General features: G+C 43.8%; 1 protein-coding gene across 1 annotated transcript; it reads left to right on the top strand.

Moving 5' to 3' along the window:
• Positions 1 to 12,069: 12,069 nt before the first annotated feature.
• Positions 12,070 to 13,239, top strand: LOC122919812 (probable ATP-dependent RNA helicase DDX4; the record flags this gene model as incomplete). The annotated part of the gene is made up of 1 exon (XM_044269002.1): positions 12,070 to 13,239. A coding segment is annotated over one exon (1,170 nt), but the record flags the coding sequence as incomplete, so codon positions are not given.
• Between the last annotated feature and the right edge of the window lie 11,582 nt (positions 13,240 to 24,821).

Raw genomic sequence — 24,821 nt, 5'->3', positions numbered from 1 at the left:
ATTGTCTCTAATGAGGGTTATGAGCTCCGCCACCGTGAGCATGCAGAGGTAATTTACCCCAGCGTGAGTTACTAAAACAACCAGGGATCGTATCACTGTACTGACATTAACAGCCTCTGGCAGCACTGGCGACCAACGAAGACCGCAAATGCCACGCCACATGACTTCAAACAGCCAGGAAACCAGGCTTCGTCCACCAGGCCTGAACTCCACTCTGCCTAGCCCAGAGAATGTAGGAATGCCCCAGAAAACAAACCGAGTGGCTATGAGAATCTGTGACAAAAATAACTATAATATCTCAGGGCAAACATAATAGACAAAGCATGCTGACTTCCACTTACCAATCCATTGTACCTCAGAATCCGGTAAAGCTGCCCTGGCAGCCTCCATGGCTGCCCCAATATGAAATGAATGAGAGCCATACTCTGCGATAGGCATACCCAATGATTTGAGGCAACGGCGGAAAACTGAGCAGCACTGGAAACAGGTGAGGGGGAGGCATGGCATAAAAACAGAGTGCTATCAACACGGGAGCAATGAAATCTGCAACAGCGCAGACAGGGCAAACTGGGCCCGAAATACAGCGCAAAGAACCCGGCCCATGAGCAAAAACATCGGTTTCTGACCGACTGATACATACTCACACAGACGAATCGGAAAAAGAGACATCAGCAAGAGCAAGGCCCCCTGGGCGGTACCTCAGCTCGCCAATTCTGAAAAAGGCGAGGCAGAAAGCAGCATAAAAAGTAAAACCTCAGCAGGAGAGGAGCAGACCTTGACTAATGACTGGACTAACTGGGTGAGAAGCTGATAAGAAACGGAGCGCCTTGCGTTCCTTACGAACATATTCTTTCCGCCACCGTCTAAGGGCTTGGCAAACTATGAAAACGTTGTGACGCCCGACCAGCCCCGAAGACTAAAGTGGAAACCAATACCTGACAACCTGCGCTGGGCAACCACCGCTGAAACCCCTGCGGCCCGTAATTGCAATATATAATCAATAATATCTTGAAGCCTATCGGCAACAGAAGTGTGAACTGGATGGTCAGCCGACAACGCTGCCAGTCCGCCCAAGCCTTACCATAACCAGACCAGGTCTGCAGCACCACTGAAGCTTGAATAAGGGGCGTCAGCTGTTCATTGGTATGTGCCACAGGTGAGTAGAGCACTGAAAAACCCTCCGGTGCCACGTTTGGCACCAATTTCTTGAATTCCTGCCAAGGAAAACGTGAGAGAGCATCGGCAGCAACATTGACAACACCCGGAACATGTGAGGCCCAAATAAATGTTTAATTGCAAACATCTAAGTACAAAGTGACGTTACAGACAAAACTGGGAGAGAAGAATAGGATAATTTGTTAATGCAATGTACAACCGCCATATTATCAGGCCAAAACAAACACGCCTGTTTTGCAATTTGAAACCCCATAATTCAACACGACTCTAATGGGAAATGGATCTAATAAAGAAATGTTAGAACAAAGATTGGCGGTGTGCCAGTGAGATGGCCAGGGGGCAGCACACCAGTCCGTGCCTAAAATGGAACAGGAACCAGAGGAACCCGCATAATTAGTACAGAGGGACAGGTCGGGGGTTGAGATTACAGGAAGCTGCCAACGCGTGGCCGTTTATACACTGGAGGAAGTCACGCCACCCATATAGGTCAGGCTTCAATGGCAGGGTTAAACGGATGTGGTGATGGGGGTTAGAGACGCCTCGTGTTGCCATGGATAAGCGTCATGAGAAGACCCTGCCATGGGCATAACCCAGCAAGAGGAAACTAAAAGAAAAATTATATGGGGTCTGAACCCAAGAACACTGAAAGGTAAGCAACCACCTAAACCTCTAAGCTGTTTGATTAGACTGGACCTGCTGCAGGATGACAGATTTCACCACACAAAACCTTCAATAAGGGCGAAGAGCTTAGACAACTTACCTGGTGAAGTCGAAAAACCATTGCAGATGAGTCAATCTCAATACCTAAAAGATAAAGTGGCTGGACCAGGGTCTAATGAGCACAAAAAAGGGGGTGCCAAACCTGGACATTAGAAAACAAAAAGAGTTCAAAAGAAATTGATGCTGGGAGGAATCTCCTAGGGAAACAAAAAAAAAGTTCAGTTAACGAATGATGAAGCGGGAACCAGTTTCATATAGGATGACCCACTGTAGGAAGGAGCTAAATACTTCAAAGAAATGGCAGGAAATGGAGCAGCCCATGGGGAGACACGTGTTGTATATGAAATGCCCATCTACCACGCAACCCAGCATGTAATAACAAGCAGGGTGCACAGGAAGCAGGCGGAAATCAGCTTAATTGTCAGTTTGCCATCAATTCCCCCCTGCCCGCTTAATCCTGAACTAAAGTAACCGCCCTATCATAAGGAACGTAGGAAACAGAGGCGTCGTCTTTTGGGATACAGTCGTTAACCGAGGCACCCTTAGGGAAGGAGAGATGCTGAATCAGGAAAAAACACCCCGGACTCCCACCTGGGAACAAGTCCCAAGGGGAAACTTGGATGTTGCAAGGGGGGGGGGGGGCAAAGTAAATGGGCCAACTATTCTACCCATTTCTACCTCCTTGCGAATTTCATCTCACAAAACATCTGGGTAGAGCCCGGCAGAAGGCAAGTATCAAAAATACAAAGGGATGAAAAACCGTAATGAAAAGCCAAATCGCTGCTGAGCTGCAGGTCCCAGCAGTCACGCTGGATACAGCGCCCCCCCCCCCCCCCCGCTTGCACCCACGAGCTAATGTATTGAGGGAGGAAAGGGGGGTAATATGGCTGGGGCTTAGGTGACATGGAGGGCGATTACGCCCTGCACCTCGCCGAGGGTGATGCTGGTGAAGCAGGATGGGGCTCCCGCAATCCAGCCCACTAGAGGGACAAGAAACCTGGTCCCTCAAATTGAAGCTTGGCAGAAATGCTGACAAAACTGCCTTTTCGTCAGCCATACTGCAGGAGAAAATTCCTGTTGAAGGTGCCGTGAAAAGAGACAGAGATGTGATAAGTAGAGTTGAGCGAACACCTGGATGTTCGGGTTCGAGAAGTTCGGCCGAACTTCCCGGAAATGTTCGGTTCGGGATCCGAACTCGACCCGAACTTTGCCCCGAACCTCATTGAAGTCAATGGGGACCCAAACTTTTCGGCACTAAAAAGGCTGTAAAATAGCCCAGGAAAGGGCTAGGGGGCTGCAAAAGGCAGCAAAATGTAGGCAAATCCCATGCAAACAAATGTGTATAGGGAAATGAATTTAAAAAAAATATTTTTTTTTTTTTTACCAATATCAATTGGAGAAAGGTCTCATGGCAGAGAATCAGGCTTCATGTCACCCACCACTGGAACAGGCCACTGTCAGATATTTAGGCCCCGGCACCCAGACAGAGGAGAGAGGTCCCATAGCAGAGAATCATGCTTCATTTCATAGCAGAGAATCAGGCTTCATGTCATAGCAGAGAATCAGGCTTCATGTCACCCAACACTGGAACAGGCCACTGTCAGATATTTTTGGGCCCGAATTGTGATGGGCCCGAATTGTGTTGGGTGCCACCCCGCTGTGAACATGCTTCATCCTCATCCTCCTCCACCTCCTCCTCATCCTGGTCCTCCTCGTCCTCCAGTAGTGGGCCCTGGCTGGCCACATTTGTACCTAGCCTCTGCGGTTGCAAAAAAACCTCCCTCTGAGTCACTTCGAAGAGACTGGCCTGAAAGTGCTAAAAATGACCCCTCTTCCTCCTCCTCCTGGGCCACCTCGTCTTCCATCATCGCCCTAAGACATAGAAGTGGTATTTTAACGTTGATAATGGCGTCATCGCCACTGGCCATGTTGGTGGAGTACTCGAAACAGCGCAACAGGGCACACAGGTCTCGCATGGAGGCCCAGTCATTGGTGGTGAATAGTGTTGAGCGGCATGTCCCATATTTGAATTCGCGAAATTTCGCGAATATTCAAAAGAATATTTGTAAAATATTCGTGAATATTCTAATTCGTTATTTCGCATATGCGATAATTCGAATTTTCGCATCGCATAATACATATTATGCAATACATTTAACACTCTAACCCGACAAGCGTCACTTCACTGTGTTAGAATATACCATCGGATCTAAGTTTTCCGTACGTTCGTGAAAACTCAGTTCCGATGGTATATTTTAACTAACTAGGGTTAATAGCATTTTTCAAAAATTCGCCTATTAGCTGGTTGTTGTAATAAGTGTAATGAGATTGTTCGTGCGCGCGCATTATAGGCGTGGTTTATCGCGAGTACGTCAGGGTCAATCAATAGCATTTTTCAAATATTCACCTAACCGCTGCCTGTTAGATAATTTGCCTATTCGATATATTCACTTATTCTCTCTATTCGTTTATTCGCTACATACACCACCTAAGTTAGTGTGTTGCGGCTGTGCGCGCGCACGTTCGCTCACATTATAGGCGTGGTTTATCGTGAGTACGTCAGCTCCATTTTAAGAGTGAATCTTCCTGATTCGACTCCTGACAAGAGAAAATGGTGGGCACAAAATTCCATGACGAAGAGGATGAACTCCTGTAAGTACAACACTTCATGTCATAACATTTTGAATGCATGTTCGCACCATATCTGTATAGTATAGTAATTATTAAGCAATAGTATGTTTAAATATTCGCGCATGCGCAGTTATGCACATATATCTGCGCACTAAACATAACTTTATTTTTAATCATGTCTGATTAGATAATCATCATTGTTGTAATAAGTATTGTTTTGACATCACAGCACTTTGTAAGAAGTATGTATGTATGTATGGACAGCAAAGAAATATCATGCACACTGCATACCACACACTGCATACCACACACTGCATACCACACACAAACACATAGGGCCAGATTTATCATTACTCCGACAGCTCACTCCACTTTCACAAATGTCTAAAGTCAGTTTTAGCCAATTCAGATTTATGATCGTCCCTTTTTACGGTAGCAGTTTATCCGTCAGTAAGCAGCTTTACAAAAGTCGCACGTCCTTACGAAAAAGTCGCATGTTCTATTAAAAACTCTCATAAGATAAGCATGGTCCTCACTGGAGTGAACTAGCGCATTTTTTTTTGCAACTTTTTAAATAGTCCCAATAGTAAATGTGTCTAGAGATTCATCTACATAAGAAAACACGCCCACTTTCATAAAACTGGCGAGCATAGTGCAGAGCAGGAGAAAGTCGCATATTTGTGAGCAGTTTTAGCGTTTGTGCATTTTCTTGCGACTTTTTCACTCCATTATTCAGATTTTAAATTTTTCTCTAGACCAATAAGACATGGGGCCATAAATCTGGCCCCATGTCTTATTGGTCTGGAGAAAAATTAAAAATTTCTTCCTGCCATTATTTGCTGGTTCATTTAGCGTTACCCAGGGTGCACCACGGGGAGGGGAACCTGCTGTACACCCCATACCGTACCATCACTTCACTAGACAGGTACATATCAGCTCAGCTGGCCAATATCCGATTGCTCAGACCCCACCCACATACAATCGCAATACAATCCGATCTTATAACGTGAACATTAAATATAATATTTCCACCTTCTAACAAATACTTTTTGCTGTGTTTTGGATGATATTTATTAATAATCCTTGTATTTCCTAAATTTTGTAATACATGTTTGCATCTTTATCCTGCAGCGCATGTTGAAGAAGGGATATGACCGGACCCGGAAGCAGGCCGAGAAGAGGGCGATCGTCGTGGGGGTCGTCAAGACCTTAGAAAAAAAAATTGGGTGGACCCACGACGAAATGCAAATCGTCAAAAAGTGGTCTGACCTGAAACGGAGGCACCCGGACTGGGTCAAAGAGCTCAGTGAGAGAATCTGCCCTGGTACTTTTTATCACCCTTTACAAATTATTACTTATTTTTACCTGTTGTGAAACATAGCAAATCATCCCTTTACCTCATATATCTCTATTTCGCTGTGTGTGTGTGTGTGTGTGTATATATATATATATATATATATATATATATATTTATATTTATCCACACAGCGCGGTAGTGATGTATGATGTAACCGGCTGATTTTGTACTTTGCGCACACACACACACACACACACACACACACACACACACACACACACACACACAATAATAAATATATATGTGTGTGTGTGTATATCTAGATAAACAGCAATCATCAATCTGTATTAGGGCTGTTTCACACGAGCAGATGTCGTGTGTGACATCCGCTCCGTGAATGACAGCCAAGACCCGGTGCAGACTGCAGAGGCACGGAGCAGTAACATGACTAATAATGCTCCGTCCCTCTCTGTAATCTCTTTACTACGAAATCACAGTGACAACTTAATCTCACTATGATTTTGTAGTAAAGAGGTCACAGAGAGGCACGGAGCATTATCAGTCATGTTACTGCTCCGTGCTTCTGTCCGCATCGGGTCTTGGCTGTCATTCACGGAGCGGATGTCATGCACTGCATCCACTCGTGTGAAACAGCCCATAGGCCCCTTTCACACGGACGGATTAGGTCCAGATACGTCCAGGGTGTGTTCAGTGAAACTTGCACTATTTTGCAAGAAAGTTGACTCAGTTTAATCTGCGATTACATTCAGTTTTTTACACGCGGGTGCAATGCGTTTTGATGCTTTTTTTTTTTTTTTTTTTTTTTTTTTTTCCATAGACCCCTTTGGACTCAGGATTTATAAATAATATTGTTCAAATAGCCGAAGGCTACAAAGCTCCTGTTTCTGGTCAAATAAAACTTAACGTTTATTTCTCTCAATAAAACTTATACAAAACAGGAGAAAGAAAAGAAAGAAAAACTTTTTAAAATTTAAAGGTGCTGTGATGATACTAGCGGCAGTACATTGGGATTTAATTCCCATAAGTGTGTCCTAAATTGCTTTGGGATGATTCCCACTGGCGCCACCTAAAGTATCACTACTATCATATGGATTGTTCAGAGTTAGACTCATATATATCGCTTAGGAGAAATTCTTTATTAGCGCCACTATAGGTGTAGCCACTGCCGCTGGTGCGTCCAAGTTTAGTGAGTCTGGAGTTTTCACTACTCAAACACTGAATCCATCACACACCTAATTAAAAAGATATCAAGCTAGAGCTCCCCCTTCGATGCATTTTTCACGCGCGTGATAAAAAACTTAAGGTTTAGACACAACATCTCTTAGCAACCATCAGTGAAAAACGCATCGCACCCCCACTTGCTTGCAGATGCAATGCGTTTTTCACGCAGCCCCATTCACTTCTTTGGGGCCAGGGCTGCTTGAAAAACACGGAATATAGAACATACTGCGATTTTCATGCAACGCAGAACTGATACGTGAAAAACAACGCTTATGTACACAGACCCAGTGAAATGAATGGGTCAAGATTCAGTGTGGGTGCTATGCGTTCACGTTACGTATTGCACCCGCGTGGAAAACTTGCTCGTGTGAAAGGAGCCTTACAATAAAAGTCCCCGTCCATCATTACATTACATACATCCCCCACTTAGGTTAGTTTCACAATAGCAGCATGGACGTCGCCAGGCTGTTCCGTCATGTGAACAGCTTGTCGGATCCGTCCTGCCGCTAGTTTACGTGTGGCCCCATACTACAGCTCCATCACCATTGACTTTCAAGGGATCGTGGCGTTATTCCTGGGCATGAACGTCTGCAAACCATGCCGACATGTTGTAGTTTTATTCTGTGCACCTCTCAGCATGGTTTATCGTTGTAGCCTTGGTATGACGCCCCGTTCCCACTACAGTCAATGGGTTTGGAGCGGTATTCCTGAGCCACGCGTACACTAGCGGCAGGACGGATCCGAGGTTCCAGAGCTCTCTGCTGCTATTGTGAAAATATCCTTACTTAGCATTTCTTATTAGTTCTGAGTTGTTTCTCTAAGGGCCCATTCACAAGTGCTCAATTTCATAATTTATTTTTCTGAACTGACTTGAGGACCCATTCATCTCTAAGGGGGCCGCATGATGTGCGTCCCGTCTCCAGAAAAGCGGACCCGCACTTCTGGGTCCACATTTCAGTTCTTAAAAAAAAAAAGAACAAATATATTTTTGCACTAAATATAACTTCATATTTTATTATGTCTGATTAGATATTCATCATTGTTGTAATAAGTATTGCTTTGCCATCACAGCACTTTTTATTTAGCAAGTATGTATGTATGGACAGCAAAAAAATACCAAGCACATGCACATTGCATATACATTTTCCTGCCACACACTGTATACGACACACTGTATACCACATAAAAACACATAGTCTATTTATTAGAGTTTATGTCTTATTGGTCTGGAGAAAAACAAAAAATTTCTTCCTGCCATTATTTGCTGGTTCATTTAGCGTTACCCAGGGTGCACCACGGGGAGGCGAACCAGCTGTACACCCCATATCGTACCGTCACTTCACTAGACAGGTACATATCAGCTCAGCTGGCCAATGTCCGATTGATCAGATCCCACACACAATCGCAATACAATCCGATCTTATAACGTGAACATTAAATATAATATTTACACCTTCTAACAAATACTTTTTGCTGTATTTTGGAAGATATTTATTAATAATCCTTGTATTATTGTCCTCAATTGAGGCCAATTATTAGTCATATTATAGTATTGCCATTGACGTGCGGTCTTCAAAATGCGTCACGCACATTGCCGGTGTCCTTTTTTTTTTTTTTTTTTTTTTTTGTGTGGGTGGATATGAAAAACACATTACGGACGTTTAAATTGAGCCTAAATCCAAACGTTGTGTGATTACAGGGCTTCCAGTGACGAACCCGGACCCTCTGAAGGGCCAAAAACATCTGGCCCAGCTCCTGCTGAGGAGGAGATCGCCACCCCAGCTCCTGAGGAAGAGGATGAGGCGTTACCACCCCGCACCAGGAGGGTAAATATGTGCACACATCATTGTAATTATGTATACATCACATATTTAGAAACATTAACCCTCAGTACCCCATGCCCATTTCTACTTTAACGCTAATTACAATTTTTTCTTAAATATGAAAAGGTATCTATGTTTCTGCTAATAACTTTAAAATTAAACGAGTTTACTTTTCACGGGCATAGTTCTATTTTATCGTTACACATTGTACTTCATGACAGTGGTAAAATTGAGTCTAAATTTTAATGGCATCTTTGTTCAAAAAGTAACTAATCTAAAAAATGCTTGATGCTACAATATAGATTAATAGAGATTAAATAAATGTATAAGTTTACAATCGCCATATGCATATATCATGTTTAGATAATTTATTAACTGAAATATAATTCAATAACAGTTTGGTTATGCAGTCACTTTTTGTGGCCTACATAGTGTCAGCGACAAATAAATAACCCCATTTCAGAAACCACACACCCTCTATTTAATCCAAATTTATTCTATAAAGTCTGTTAACGATTTAATTGTCCAACGGTAATCTATTAAAATGTAAAAAAAAAATCAAAATAATTTGAACAAATTATAAATTACAAACTATTTTATTTGAAAACATTGTAGTGTTTAAATCATAAAAAAATCTTAAACGTATTACACAGAATATGTATATTTACAAACAGTTGTGCACAAAAACCTTAACTTTGGTCACACAGCAGGCTTCAGACTGCAAGGAGCACAATATGGCTTTAGGCTAAAGGATTTAAATTAATGGTAATTGGGAGCTATGTCGCATGTTAAGAGAAGACACCCTTATGTGACCCTAGAGTTGAAAACAAAACAAAGTGATTCAATTAGGCAAACTACACCCCGCAATGAATATGCTAAGCAATTAGATCAATCCGCAATTTTACATAATGAGCCAACGATTGTCTTCTAGAAAAAACTGTTCAAATTGACAACAAAAAAAGGAATTTACACACAGTTTTTTATTAAATAAGTGGTTACAGGACTAAATGCACCCCACAGTTAGTTCCACTTTTAGCATATAATTCACCTGAACACCACCACATATGTGAATTTATTTCATTGGCTGTAGAGTTGTAACAGCCAATATCAGCGCTTGCAGGGGAACAAAACACTGTTGTCCCCGCTTCACCTCTAAGGCGACAGGTGCTGTTGTACAGTCTTTTTTAGCATTTGTCACCTCCACATGACACTAACTTACCCCCCCACCTCCTTCAGCTACATAGCAGCAATGCTTATGTCTTTGAAATACGTCCAATAGGAGAGATCTAGACAGCAGGTGTTTGACAAATACCCGAAAAGGCCTTATTTTATATAATTGGCTAGCTGCTCTGGACTAGTAGATCAGCTATTAGACCACGGTTAATTAGCCATTTTGTCCCCAGGGCAAATATTTTATATTTGGCACAAAAATAGTACGGAGCAATTTTGAAAGTCATGAAACACTGCACCCTACAATTATATAGCAGGTGATGAAGATCATAAAAGTAACAATAATAATGGGACAACAAAAACCACAGTAATATCAAACAGACATGCACAATAACTCTTTAATCTACATAGACTAATATTATATAACACAACAAATTTAATTTAAAACTACTAAAATGTCACTAAATAATCTAATATATAACTACATTTATTATGGTATACTTGAAAAATCACACTCAAATTCTCTGCACTTAACTACATACTACACAAAATTCAACAAATGACTCTTATTGTTAATTGATATATATTTTTTTGTGTTTGCATAACAGTAATCAAGAAAATAGCAAGCAAAATTGCCACAATGAAGCAGCGGCATAGGAAAACGGTCATGGAATTCCGAGCACACATCAGAAAATCGCAGAAGATGCTTCAGGAATTCCATGACCAATACGGAGAGGACCTGGAGGAACTCAAAGGCTTGCAGGAACAACTGCAAAACTTGCCTTAAATTTATTTTATTTATTTTGTTATTAAAGTTTTGTTCAGTTATATTGATTCCATACTTATTTTTCTATAAGGTTATGTTTTTGTCTAATTTTAACTGCACATTTATCAGTAAAGGAGCCTTTAGTCCACGTTCAAAGTCAGCAGGGTTGGGACAGACAACAGCAGTAGGTACATCTTAACAGTGTAGTATAAGGCCTACACATAAATACGTTTTTTCATGACAGCAGCAGCAGGTAGTGTTGTATTATGAGGCATATACATAACAAATCAACTTGATCAAGACAGCAGCAGCAGCAGGTAGAGCTATAGTATTCTGAGGGCTACAAGTCACCTTTAAATGTACAGCAGCAGGAGCAGCAGGTATTTATAGTGTTTTATTCTGAGGTATATACATAACAAATCAACTTGATCAGGACAGCAGCAGCAATTAGAGCTAACGTTATATTCTGAGGCATACAAGTCAGCTTCATCTGGACAGCAGCCGTTGGTAAAGTTAACATTGTAGGTTGATTAGTAAATTGAAAAATCAACTTTATCAGGACAGCTGACGGTGTTGTATAAGGACTTCACATAGCTACAAAGGACAAACAACTAGCTTGACATAACTCTGTATGATCATGACAGACAGCATCTGCAGCTGGTAGTTATTAACGGTCGAGAATAATCTCATCCTAACTCAGCAGGACAGGCTGCAGTGGGTAATGTGTATTCTCAAAAGGCTGAATGCTAACTCGCCATGATCAGAACAGACAGCAGCAGAATCTGCAGTAGCTAGATATTAACAGTGGATTATACGGCCAACACATAACTCTCAATGATCAGGACAATAGAAGAAGTCAATGCTAACGGTGGAGTATAATGACTACACAGAATTCTGAAGTATCAGGCCAAGATCAGCATGCAGTAGGTAAGTTAAAGTAGTATTCTAATTACTACACAAAGTTTGGCATAACTAAGCAGTAATAGAGAGTGTCAAGGTATTATATTGCAGCAGACAATTTTTTTTAACAGATGGGGATGTGGAAGACCGATTATAAAAGTATAAAAAAAATGATTGTACCCCCAACTCCAGCATGTGTATTCATCGCTTACATATACAATGTTGTCCTAATAAAATAAACTATCTAGATCAAAAAATTGTAACAGTTCATTATTATTATATTTTATTGAAAAGGCCAATATAACATTGTACAATAAATCATTTATCTAAAAAAAAAAACGTTGCCCATCTTGGCTCCTATGATGAAAAGTGGGGTTGCAGCGAGTCAGTTTAAAGATCTTCAGGAACCAGAAGCCATAATTGTTGCTCCTACCAGAGAGCTGATCAATCAGATTTACCTAGATGCTTGGAAATTTGCATACGGAACTGTCGTTCGTCCAGTTGTAATCTATGGAGGAACACAAACGTCTCATTCACTGCGCCAGATATTTCAAGGCTGCAACATCCTTTGTGCGACACCTGGGAGGTTACTGGACGTTATTAACAAGGAGAAGATTGGGTTGAGCCAAGTGAAATACCTTGTTCTGGATGAAGCTGATCATATGCTGGACATGGGTTTTATGGAAGATGTAAGAAAATTGTTGTCAAGTCAAGGAATGCCAAAAAGAGAAGAAAGGCAAACCTTAATGTTCAGTGCCACGTTCCCTACGCCCATACAAAATCTTGCTAGAGAGATTTTGAAGCCAGATTATCTGTTCGTGGTTGTCGGACAAGTTGGTGGCGCGTGCAGTGATGTCGAACAGCAGATAATTGAAGTGGAAGAGTATGGAAAGAGGGCTAAACTGCTGGAACTTTTACAACTCATAGGCCATGAGCGCACAATGGTTTTTGTGAAAACCAAAAAGACGGCGGATTTCATTGCAACATTTCTTTGTCAAGAAAAAATCCCCTGCACAAGCATTCACGGGGACAGAGGGCAAAGAGAGCGGGAGAAAGCTCTGGGCGACTTCCGCTCTGGACAGTGTCCTGTGATTGTTGCCACGTCTGTTGCTGCCAGAGGATTAGATATCGAGAACGTCCTTCATGTGATAAATTTTGACATCCCTGGTGATGTTGACGAATATGTTCACAGAATCGGCCGAACTGGACTCTGCGGCAACACTGGAAAAGCCTTTTCTTTTCTTTTTTTTTATAAGATTGGTGATGACGAGCAAAAAATTGTCCGTGGACTAGTGAAAGTTTTAACCGATTCTCACCAGGAGGTACCTGCTTGGCTTGAAGAGATGGCGTTCAGTGCCCATGGCATGCCAACCTTTAGTTCACAGCCAAGCAAATTTGCTTCAGTGGATAGCAGGAAGAGAGGTGACTTCAAGGAGGACAACGGTTACAGCAATCCTGGCATTTCACAACCTGCAGCGCGGGCGGCAGCGGAGGAGGAGGAAGATTGGGGCTAGTTGGACGTGGTTAAGCAGATGAGATGTCCTTACAGATTCAGTTTTACATGAAACAATATGTTGTATGTTTGTAAAAATGAGAATTTTGTTTATCACACTCCAGTATTTAAGGTAGTAATTTGCCGTTAGGAAATGTACTTATTTTGGTTCATTGTAAATGGCTGCTCTGAAAACTTTAGAGCACAAAATTAAAGTTTTCTTTACTTTGAAAAAAATAATAAAAAGACCATAATTTATAATAGAAAATTATTGTTTAACGCACATTAATTAACCTTTCTGTGAACACACTTACCCCTTTCAAATGTATTATTGAACAAAGCTTTAGATTACAAAATACAAATCTACATTAAAAATGCATAATAAATATATATAGAGTATCAACCAAATTTTAACAAAAAATAAATTGATACTTTTAAAAAAGTATCTTTATATTAAATAAGTATCATTATCCATACTGTGATCCAAATTTCAACCTCAATAAGACAATATTGCATAGTAAAATTGTCTTTAGTTATATTAGTTCCATTATTTTAAAAAAAATTGAAACATCAAATGTTTCTGAAGAAAAAAAGAAAAAGAAACAATTGATGAGTCAGCAAAGAATTAACTAGCATGATTCTGATATAGTGTCCGTTTGTTAAACTGGACATGTTGGAGCATAGCTTCCTCAATAAAGACATCAACATGTGATGCAATGAGTAGAATCACTCACAAAATGGTGACATGGCTTCAAGATTATTATTCTGTCAGCAGTTAATTTTGAAAGATTAAAGTCTATTATTATATTACACTAGAATGTGAAAATAATCATTATATAATTGTCAAGAAGTAAGATTACATATAAATGTATATATCTATATATACATGTGGCAATAACGCTCCATTACCAAAACCGGATTACCACACGGATGAGTATAATGCCAGTAACACCCAACCATGTAGAGAGGTCAACACGGAAGCCAGGCATCCTTTCCAGGGCAACCGACAACACCATGTTAGAACCTAAGTCCGTATTAAAATAATAAATAAAACAAAAAACTTTTATTAGATTTATCAATCAGTCTTGTACAATGTTAAGTGCACAAAACCTTTTGAAAATGGAAGCCCACATGCGATCCCCACCTTGCTAAAGTAATAACCACAACATGGACGCCAACAACCCAATTAAAGCAAAATTAAAACATTTTAAATAAAATAAAACAAAATAAATTATTTTGGTGAATGAAGCGTAAAACCGCATGAATGTATTAAACGAAAACATTTTATTCTATCTATATTCCAATCAAATTCTTGACAATATACGATGAACAGTGCACATTCGCAAATATTAAACATGAACACCATTTTATGAAAATAATAATACTTGTCATATTACAAGGGCTAATAAGTGGTCCATGCTGGTTCTCCTTTGCATGATCTTGAAAAAAAAAAAAATCCACAGTTAGATTTTAATAATTTTGTATATTTCAGACACATTACTTGGCAGCATTAGGCCAGACAGTAGCAGTAAAATAGTAACGCAACAGTAGAAGGCATACAAATCAAAGGGCCAAACAAGGATAACTACTGAAACTACCATTAAAACAGACAAATCTGTTGTCTAAAGACCACACATAGCTAAACTAAACTCTGCAGGAACAGGGCAGACAAAAGCAAGAAAAATGTAAACACCATAGTAAAAGGTCTACACCAAGTTCGCCTAACCCTGCAAGATAGGCAGCATCATAATTTAATGTTAAAATTGGAGAATAAAGAGTAATTAGAAATAAATGTTCAGGACAGACAGATGCAGCATCAACTAGATGGAAGTTTGAAATGGTTGAGCATAAGGTCTACACATAACTTGGCACAACTCAGTAGGAAATGCATAATCAACATTTAAATATAATGATGTAGTGTAAGGACTAAACAAAAATCAGCCTGATCAGCAAATTCAATAGCAGCATCAACAGGATGGAAGATGGAAAATGTCTAGTAAAAGGCCTAAACATAGCTCTGAATAACTTATCAGGACAGACAGCAGCACGTTCAAAGTTGGCAGCAGCAATGTGTACTGCTGAATGGGAAACCAACAGGCCATGGTAAGCCCATAAATGAAATATGACATGTCAGTCAGCAGCACGTTCAAAGTTGGCAGCAGCAATGTGTACTGCTGAATGGGAAACCAACAGGCCATGGTAAGCCCATAAATGAAATATGACATGTCAGTCAGCAGCACGTTCAAAGTTGGCAGCAGCAATATGTACTGCTGAATGGGAAACCAACAGGCCATGGTAAGCCCATAACTTAAAAAAAATGCAACTCTGACAGCAGCAGGTATTCAGTGTGCTGAGGAAATTTGATGACATGCATAATAATTAAAAATTTTGGCATTCTAGAATGATTATTTTGATTATATTAAGATTTTGCTTCCACACCATAAACTATTGATAAATTAAGTAGACACGCCGCATGCATTGGTAGTCAACAATGTATTCTTTAAAGCATATTGAGTCAGTATCAGAACACTGCGGCTACACAGACAGCCTAACCGTGTGATGATTCCTACACGCCAGAGGGCACTAGTAGTAGTGGTGTTTATCAGCGGCTATCTCGTCCTCCTTTTGTCTGTGAGGAGTAATGGGTACGGCCGCTCTCCACACCCATACATGATCTTCAGCGCACACACGCTGTGCTCCAGGCCCACGACTGGACCTGTCCATCCTGTACCCGTATGAGCACAGAAGGCACTGATGAGGCAGCTCTCCTGGGCCAGGGTCTTGAAGTGTCCCCTGCTCATGAGCCTGGATTAGTTCACCGTCTCATCATCGAAGACTCAGCTGCGTTCCCCTGGCTGCTGTGGGTGTCACAGGTGTTTGGGTTCAATGCGCATCCTTGATGAATTATTGCAAGTCATAGTGCTGAACAAGACTTTAAATGCGAGGCTTGTCTACAACCCGGGGAGGGGGGGGTGTTCTAAGAGCCGGTGGCAAACTTCACAGTTAAGGCCGAATGCACACGGCCGTGTTTGCGGCCGAGAGCGGGCTGTGAAAACCCTGCCGAGATTCCTGCTGACTGCTGGAGCGCATGGCGTCATGGGTTGCTATGACGCCGTGCGCTTCATGCAGCCGCTCCTGTACAGTAATACACTAGTCAGGAATCCTGGCAGGGTTTTCACAGCCCGCACTCGGCCGCGGAACACGGCCGTGTGCATTCGGCCTAAGGTGAAGACAGGCAAAGTGGAGTACCTTCTCTGTCATTCAGCAGAGTGCATTTTGGAGTTTCTTGCAAAGGCACTATGTTTAATGGAGTATAATAGAACTACAATGAAACTTTCACCGCATTACAAATACAGCTGTACTTAATTTCTTTGGTACTTTTATTGTAACTTATTATTCCTTTCAGTTCAACAAAAACATACATTAATTTTGTCCTCTATAAGGCTGAATGCACATGGCCGTTTTTCACGGGCGTGTGCATTCGGTCTAATGCTGATGTCTCAAGGGGGAGAAATTTTGATGGCTTCCGTTTACAGATGGGTTAGAGAAATATATTATAGCAGTACAGACCACCGTCATATCTCTATCTACCCCATCTCTACAGGTAAGATCGGCATCATTCTACTCCTCCATACTTGAAAATGTTATAGGACATGATTCATGTAATTTAACGGCAGTTTTATGTTACTCTATTAAACTGTGTTCCTTATAATGACAATCAAAAATGCACTCTGCAGAATGACAGAGAAGGTGACCAACTTTCCCTGTCATCACCTTAAACGCCTCTTTCCCACGGGCGGGTGCGCCTCCTTGTCGTGCTGCGGCCCACAAAATGCAGTCCGCAGTACACGAGCACAGTACGTGGGGCAGCCCCAGCAGATCGCAGACCAATTCACTTAAATCTGTACGCGATCCGGCCGTTACGCAAAAAGATAGCACATGATCTATATTTTAGCAGAATGAAATTCCTGGACGAAAACACAGGGAAAAATACCATAGTGCTTCCGTAGGGTTCTGTTCCGCATCTGCAAATTTGAAGACACATTGAAGTTAATGACCACGGAACGGCAGCAGTGTATTGCTGTTCCGCAAATGCATTCAGCAATACGGAAAATGGAGCACACACACGACAGTGGTAAACAGGCCTAATTTATTTGTATTTGTCTGCCACTGTCTGTTTGAACCCCCCCCCCCCCCCTCCCTGGGTTGTAGACAGGCCTCGCAATTAAAGTCTTGTTCAGCACTATGACTTGCAATAGTTCATCAAGGATGCGCATTGAACCCAAACACCTGTGACACCCACAGCAGCCAGGGGAATGCAGCTGAGTCTTCGATGATGAGAAGGTGAACTAATCCAGGCGCATAAGCAGGGGACACTTCAAGACCCTGGCCCAGGAGAGCTGCCTCATCAGTGCCTTCTGTGCTCATGCGGGCACAGGATGAATAGGTCCAGTCGTGGGCCTGGAGTGGAGCACAGCGTGTGTGCGCTGAAGATCATGTATGGGTGTGGAGAGCGGCCGTACCCATTACTCCTCACAGACAAAAGGAGGACGAGATAGCTGCTGATAAACACCACCACTGCTAGTGCCCTCTGGTGTGTACGAATCATCACACATTTAGGCCTCTTTCACACGAGCTGACGGATTAGGTCCGGATGCATTCAGGGTGCGTTCAGTGAAACTCGCACCATTTTGCAAGCAAGTTCAGTCAGTTTTGTCTGCGATTGCGTTCAGTTAATCAGTTTTTTCCGTGCGGGTGCAATGCGTTTTGATGAGGTTTAGATGCGTGATAAAAAACTGAAGGTTTACAAACAACCTCTTAGCAACCATTAGTGAAAAACGCATTGCACCCGCACTTGCTTGCGGATGCAATGCGTTTTTCACGCAGCCCCATTCACTTCTATGGGGCCAGGGTTGCGTGAAAACCGCAGTTTATAGAACATGCTGCGATTTTCACGCAACGCAGAACTGATGCGTGATAAACAACGCTCATGTACACAGACCAAGGCCCCATGCACACGGCCGTGTTTCACGGCCGTGTGCGGGCCGTGGAACCGCGGCCTGGATCCCTCCTGAGAGCAGGAGCGCACGGCGTCACTGGTTGCTATGACGCCGTGCGCTCCCTGCTGCCGCCGCAATACAGTAATACACTGGTATAGATCATACCAGTGTATTACTGTACTGTGCCGGCAGCAGGGAGCGCACGGCGTCATAGCAACCAGTGACGCCGTGCGCTCCTGCTCTCAGGAGGGATCCAGGCCGCGGTTCCACGGCCCGCACACGGCCCTGAAACACGGCCGTGTGCATGGGGCCCAATTGAAATAAATGGGTCAGGATTCAGTGCGGGTGCTATGCGTTCACATCACGGATTGCACCCGCGCGGAAAAATCGCCCGTGTGAAAGGGGCCTTAGGCTGTCTGTGTAGCCGCAGTGTTCTGATACTGACTCAATATGCTTTAAAGAATAAATTGTTCACTACCAATGCATGCGGCGTGTCTACTTAATTTATCTTTAGTTTTTGGATTGGTAACAATCAATTTAAGTCAAATTACATTAAGTAAATAAATTAATCTAATAATATATCAAATCATTAAAATAAATAATATTAAATAAAGCTATAATTAAAAAGTAATATATACATCAATAATAAGATTTAATAATTCATCAATAATTTAATAATTCATACACAACAATAAAAACAAATTAGACAAATTTCATAATTAAAAATGTATAATATATAAATAAGTAAATATATAAATAAATATTAGTAAAAAAAAAAAAAAAAAAACAACGTAGTTTTGGAGGGAGAGACAAGGAGAGGGATGGACCGACAACGGCCTGAACCGACAGCGGGGGCCAAGAAGTCACTGCCGATCCAGGACTCGTTCATTTTAATGACTGTAAGTCTGTCCACTGAGTCTGTGGACAGACGGGTCCGCTTGTCCATGACCACCACACCTGCCGCGCTAAATGTCCGCTCAGACAGTACGCTGGAGGGGGACAAGATAGTAACTCCAGCGCATACTGAGCGAGCTCGCGGCAGGTGTCCAGCCTGGCAACCCAGTACTCCATGGGGTCGTCGGTGCTCATGCTGTCAGAAGCACCAACGGACCCCATGTAGTCTGCCACCATGCGGGCCAGCTGCTGGTGGTGACTGCTGCTGCTGCTACTGGGTCGTGCAGACTGGTAGAATGACCGCATCTCACCCATAAGGTCACCTGCTCGGCTGGTGCTGCTGGGGCCAGCCACTTGCTGGGTGAGATGGGCGGGGAGAACTGGAGCGTGAGGCCGAGGGTTGGCCTGCTCCAGCCGCTTGATCAGACAGGCCCGCAGTTGATCCATCCGGGCCTGTCTACGGCTGGCTGGGATGAACTGCTCCAGTTTCCCCTTGCAGCAAAGGTCTAAAAGGGTGGCCAACCAATAATCTTCCCTCTCCTTGATTCTCTTGATCCGGGGGTCCCTCCGGAGGCATCGCAGCATGTGGGCAGCCATAGGGAAGAGGACAGCCCGCTGTGACTGTTCATGGCTGCCCAGGACCATGAGTTCTTGGTCCTCCTGCTGCTGTTGCTGCTGCTCACGGTCGGAGCTGCCCCACCCCCGGACTAACGGTGCCCCCAACACCGTCTCTCCCTCCTGACCAGGCCCAGACTGCTGGACGTCTACAAATTCTTCCTCCTCCTCCTCTTCCTCGTCTTGGGCCTGGTCTTGTTGGAGCATTGCTGCCTCCACAAGGCACTCTCCCCAGCCTCGAGCAGGCGATCTAGTGTCCTGTCCAGCAGGAACACTAAGGGGAGCACGTCGCTGAGGCTCACATGCTCCCCGCTGACCATCTTGGTCGCCTGCTCGAATGGGGCCAACACATGGCAGACCTGCTGTATCTGCCCCCACTCCGCATTAGTGATGTATGGGAGTGGTTGTGCTGGCCCTGGAGTGCCTTGGTCCAGCAGGTATTCCCTCACCGTCCTTCGCTGTTCCCACAACCTCTCCAGCATGTGGAGGGTGGAGTTCCACCGCGTCACACTGTCCACAATCAGCCTGTGAGGTGGCAGGCTATTGTCCTGCTGTAGTTTGGACAGGGACGCGGCAGCAGTTGGGGAGCGTCTAAAGTGGCTGGCAATCCTCCATACCCTTGGCGTAATGTCACTCAACCCTTCGTATGTTCCGAGGAATTTCTGCACAACTAGGTTGAGGACATGTGCCATGCAGGGCACGTGTGTCAGACTGCCAGCATGGAGGGCGGCGAGGAGGTTGCTGCCGTTGTCACAGACAACCATACCTGCCTGGAGCCTTCGGGGTGTCAGCCACTTCTGGACCTAATCCTGTAGTGCCAGAACGTCAGGTCTAGTGTGTCTCCGTTCCCCTAAGCTCACAAGCTGGAGCACGGCCTGGCAGCGGACGTGCACCACACTCGCGTCGCTACGGGGACGCTTGCTGGGGGGCTCAGCAGCGGTGGAGACAGTGGCTTGTGGGGGGAGAGCAGCAGTTCTCCCCTGGACACCCCATGGCGGCACCACAAACTCAGATGCCGCTGTTCCCTCCCCGGCGCCTCGGAGGGAAACCCAATGGGCAGTAAAACTGATATAGCGTCCCTGCCCAATCCTGCTGGTTCAAGCATCCATTGTCAGATGCACCCTGTCACTAACAGCATGATCCAGCGACAGGGATACCTTCTGCACAATGTGATGGTGTAGGGCAGGGATGCCAGTCCTGGCAAAGAAATGGCGGCTGCGGACACGCCATCTGGGTTGTGCCTGCTCCAACATCTGCCGGAATGGATTGCTGTCCACAAGATTGAAGGGCAGCAGATGTTGGGCGATAACCCTTGCCAGGAGCCCATTGAGTGAATGCACGCGTCTGTCCCCGGGGCATAGGGCGCGGTGCGTTCAAAAAGGTCAGCAACCGTGGGCTGGCGCCGTACTGCAGTGGAGGACATAGAGGAGGGTGCGGTGGAGGCAGAGGTCTGGCTGCTGGTACCAGTACCTCTAGGAGAGGGAGCGGGGGAGTGGGAACGCCTTGTTGGAAGTGGTTGGGGTGGCTGCAGAACAGTGGCAGGAGCTGCTGTCCCCTGCCCACTGCTGGTGGTGCCACTGCTATGACCACCCCGCATCTGTTCCCACTCCCGCCAGTGGTTGACTCGTAAGTGCTGGGTGAGGGCAGTGGTACCCAGCCGAGCCGCAGACCTCCCTCTCCTCACCCTGGCATGGCACAGATTACAAATGCCAATTGTGGCATCATCTACTGCCAGGGTGAAGTAAGCCCAAACAGGCGACTTACGTACCACCCTCCTGTCAGATTGGGCGGTGCTGACTTGCGCCTGCTCGGGCTCGATGCGGACAGGTGGATCTGACTGCTGCTGCCTCCTCCTACTGCCATAACCAGTGGAGCCCCTGACGCTGGGCTCACTGGCAACCTGTCGCACCATTTGCCTCTGGTGCCTACCTTCCTCCTCATCAGTGCTGCTGATGCCTGACAAGGGAGGTGGCACCCACTCTCTGTCACCCTCCTCTTCGTCCCCCGATATGTCAGACACAGGGCCAACCAGTGGTGGACTGAGGGGAACAGCAGAAGTGGGGCCCCTGACCTGGCTCCTCTGTCCCCTCGCTGACGCCTGGGTCTGACTAGGTGTGTAGTTTCACTGGCTGAAACCGCCCGCACGTGTTGGAAGGGATGTCACTGGGGTACATACAGGTGGTACCCCTCCATCTCCTCCTCCATCCCTTCCATAAGGTCCTGACCCTCAGGACTGAAGTGCAAATCAGCCTCCTGCATTACCTCCCCCAAGGTGTCCCTCTCACTGTCGCTGTCGAACAGGAGCAGGGACGATTCTTGGGGGCTGGGGGTTGGTCCTACAGGAGACGAAGTGCAGCTGCTGCTCGGAGCCGGGGCAGAGGACTCTGTGGCACTGGCTTGTGCCACAAGAGACACAACTTCCTCGGCATCCTGTGAGGTAATTCTCCTGCTGCCAGTAGCAAAAAAATCACGAATAAGGCGGACGCCCCTGACACCTGTGTCCGCACTTCGGTGGGTAGAGGAGCGGCCCCGTGCTGGCAGCTGTCCAGCACTGGGACCAACTACTCTCCTACCCCTGCTGCTTGATCGAGAAAACCTCATTATTATTATTTTTTTTTTATTTATACAAAAATTAAATTATATGATGTGATTTAGGGAAAAAGTTTATTGGGATAGGGACTGTCGCACAATAAAGAAAACCAAATTTATATATAATAAATCAACAAAAATATATATATATTTTTTAAACTAACAAAGGACGTAGACACTGACAATACACCGAATAACCAGTAAAAAAAAACACTAAAACTAATAAACTTTTTTTTGTCTTTTTTTATCTAACAAAGGACGTAGACACTGACGCGGACAAAAAACACGGAATAACCAGAAAAAGAAAAACACTAAAACTAATAAACTTTTTTTTGTCTTTTTTTATCTAACAAAGGACGTAGACACTGACGCGGACAAAAAACACGGAATAACCAGAAAAAGAAAAACACTAAAACTACTAAACTTTTTTTTGTCTTTTTTTTTTTAAACTAACAAAGGACGTAGACCATGACAAAAAACACGGAATAACCAGTAAAAAAAAAAAAAACACTAAAACTAATAAACTTTTTTTTGTCTTTTTTTTTAACTAACAAAGGAAGTGGACACTGACACGACACAAACTAAACAGTAATAAACGAAAACTAATAAACTTTTTTTGTCTTTTTTTTTAGCTAACAAAGGACGTAGATACTGACACAACACAAATTAAACAGTAATAAACGAAAACTAATAAACTTTTTTTGTCTTTTTTTTTTAACTAACAAAGGACGTAGACACTGACACGACACAAACTAAACAGTAATAAACAAAAACTAATAAACCTTTTTTTTTTATTACAGACACTATACTAAACTAGAAAACAAAAAAAATCAGCTACACTATTACCTAACCTAAATAAATGATTATTTTTCTCCTAACTAGGCCCTACACTGCACCCTGCTCTAGAAGCTACACTAATCTATTCACTAACCTAAATAAATGATAATTTTTCTTCTAACTCTGTACCCTAATCTTTATCCTATCAGCTACACTAACCTACCCTATCTAAAACTATCAGATTAATTCGATTTAGAATTTGCTTTTAAAAAAGCAAAGCACTGCACAGTTCCAAGATCCTCTCTCAATCACCACCACATGAAACTGCACAAAATGGCTGCCGTGACAAAATCTTATATAGTAATTGGGTGGGCAACTTTCTGATTGGTTGCTAGGGATGTTGCTAACCTGTTGGACTCCTTCTCATTGGCCCACAATCTAAAATGAGGGAGGGATTAGTGTCCTCACGAAGAGCCGATATTCGCATGTGCGCTAATAAAATCGCCTTACGAAGATTCGCGCCTCAATCACTTTCTAGGCAATGTGAGTAAGTTCTGAGCTTTTGGACTTTTAGGAATCAATCGAGATACAGTGGGGGGTGATGACAGTAGTTGACAGAGTACAGATCAATGTAATCTGTAAGGTGGAAACTAAAATAAAAAATACGAATATTCGTAAATCAAATTTTTCAAAGTTCTAAATATTCGCGAATATGGTGCTATACTATATGAATGCACAGGCCTTTGCCTCTCTGTTCTGGGGACAAGTGTAGATATTCGCATGTGTGCTAATATAATCGCCTTACGAAGATTCGCAAATCAATTCACTAATGTATGAATGCAAAGCCCTTTGCCTCTGTTCTGGGACAAGTGCCGATATTCGCCTGTGCGCTAAAATAATCACCTTACGAAGATTTGCACCTCAATCACTTTCTAGGCATTGTGAGTAAGATCTAAGCTTTTGGACCTTTGGGAAACAATCAATTATATGCATACTGTAATTTTGTGAAAAAAAAAAAACCAAAAAACCCCCAAAAAAACAATATTCGTTTTTACGTGTCGAAATATTCGCGAAATCGCAAATTTGCGATATTCGCGAAAAAAATTCGCTTTACGAATATTCGCGCTCAACACTAGTGGTGAAGTGGTGCTGTTCCGCAGTGCGACTGACCCGTGCGTGCTGCAGCTGAAACTCCACTATGGCCTGCTGCTGCTCACACAGTTTGTCCAGCATGTGCAAGGTGGAGTTCCGCCTGGTGGGCACGTCGCATATGAGGCGGTGAGCGGGAAGGCCGAAGTTACGCTGTAGTGCAGACAGGCGAGCAGCGGCAGGATGTGAAAGCCGGAAGCGCGAACAGACAGGGTAGTTGTGAATGAACTTCTGCACCTCCAAATTCAGCACATGTGCCAGGCAAGGGATGTGCGTCAAACTGGCTAGTCCCAGAGCTGCAACAAGATTTTGCCCATTATCGCACACAACCAGGCCGGGCTTGAGGCTCACCGGCAGCAACCACTTGTCGGTCTGTTATTCTATACCCCTACAACTCCTGTGCGGTGTGGGGCCTGTCCCCCAAACATATGAGTTTCAGAATGGCCTGCTGACGTTTACCCCGGGCTGTGCTGAAGTTGGTGGTGAAGGTGTGTGGCTGACTGGATGAGCAGGTGGAAGAAGAGGAGGAGGAAGCCGAGTAGGAGGAGGAGGCAACAGGAGGCAAAGAATGCTGCCCTGT

Source organism: Bufo gargarizans, chromosome 9 (genome assembly GCF_014858855.1).
Source record: "Bufo gargarizans isolate SCDJY-AF-19 chromosome 9, ASM1485885v1, whole genome shotgun sequence".
NCBI classification, from domain to species: Eukaryota; Metazoa; Chordata; class Amphibia; order Anura; family Bufonidae; genus Bufo; species Bufo gargarizans.
The sequence above is the reverse complement of the archived record's forward strand: the minus strand, read 5'-3'. Positions and strand labels throughout refer to the sequence as shown.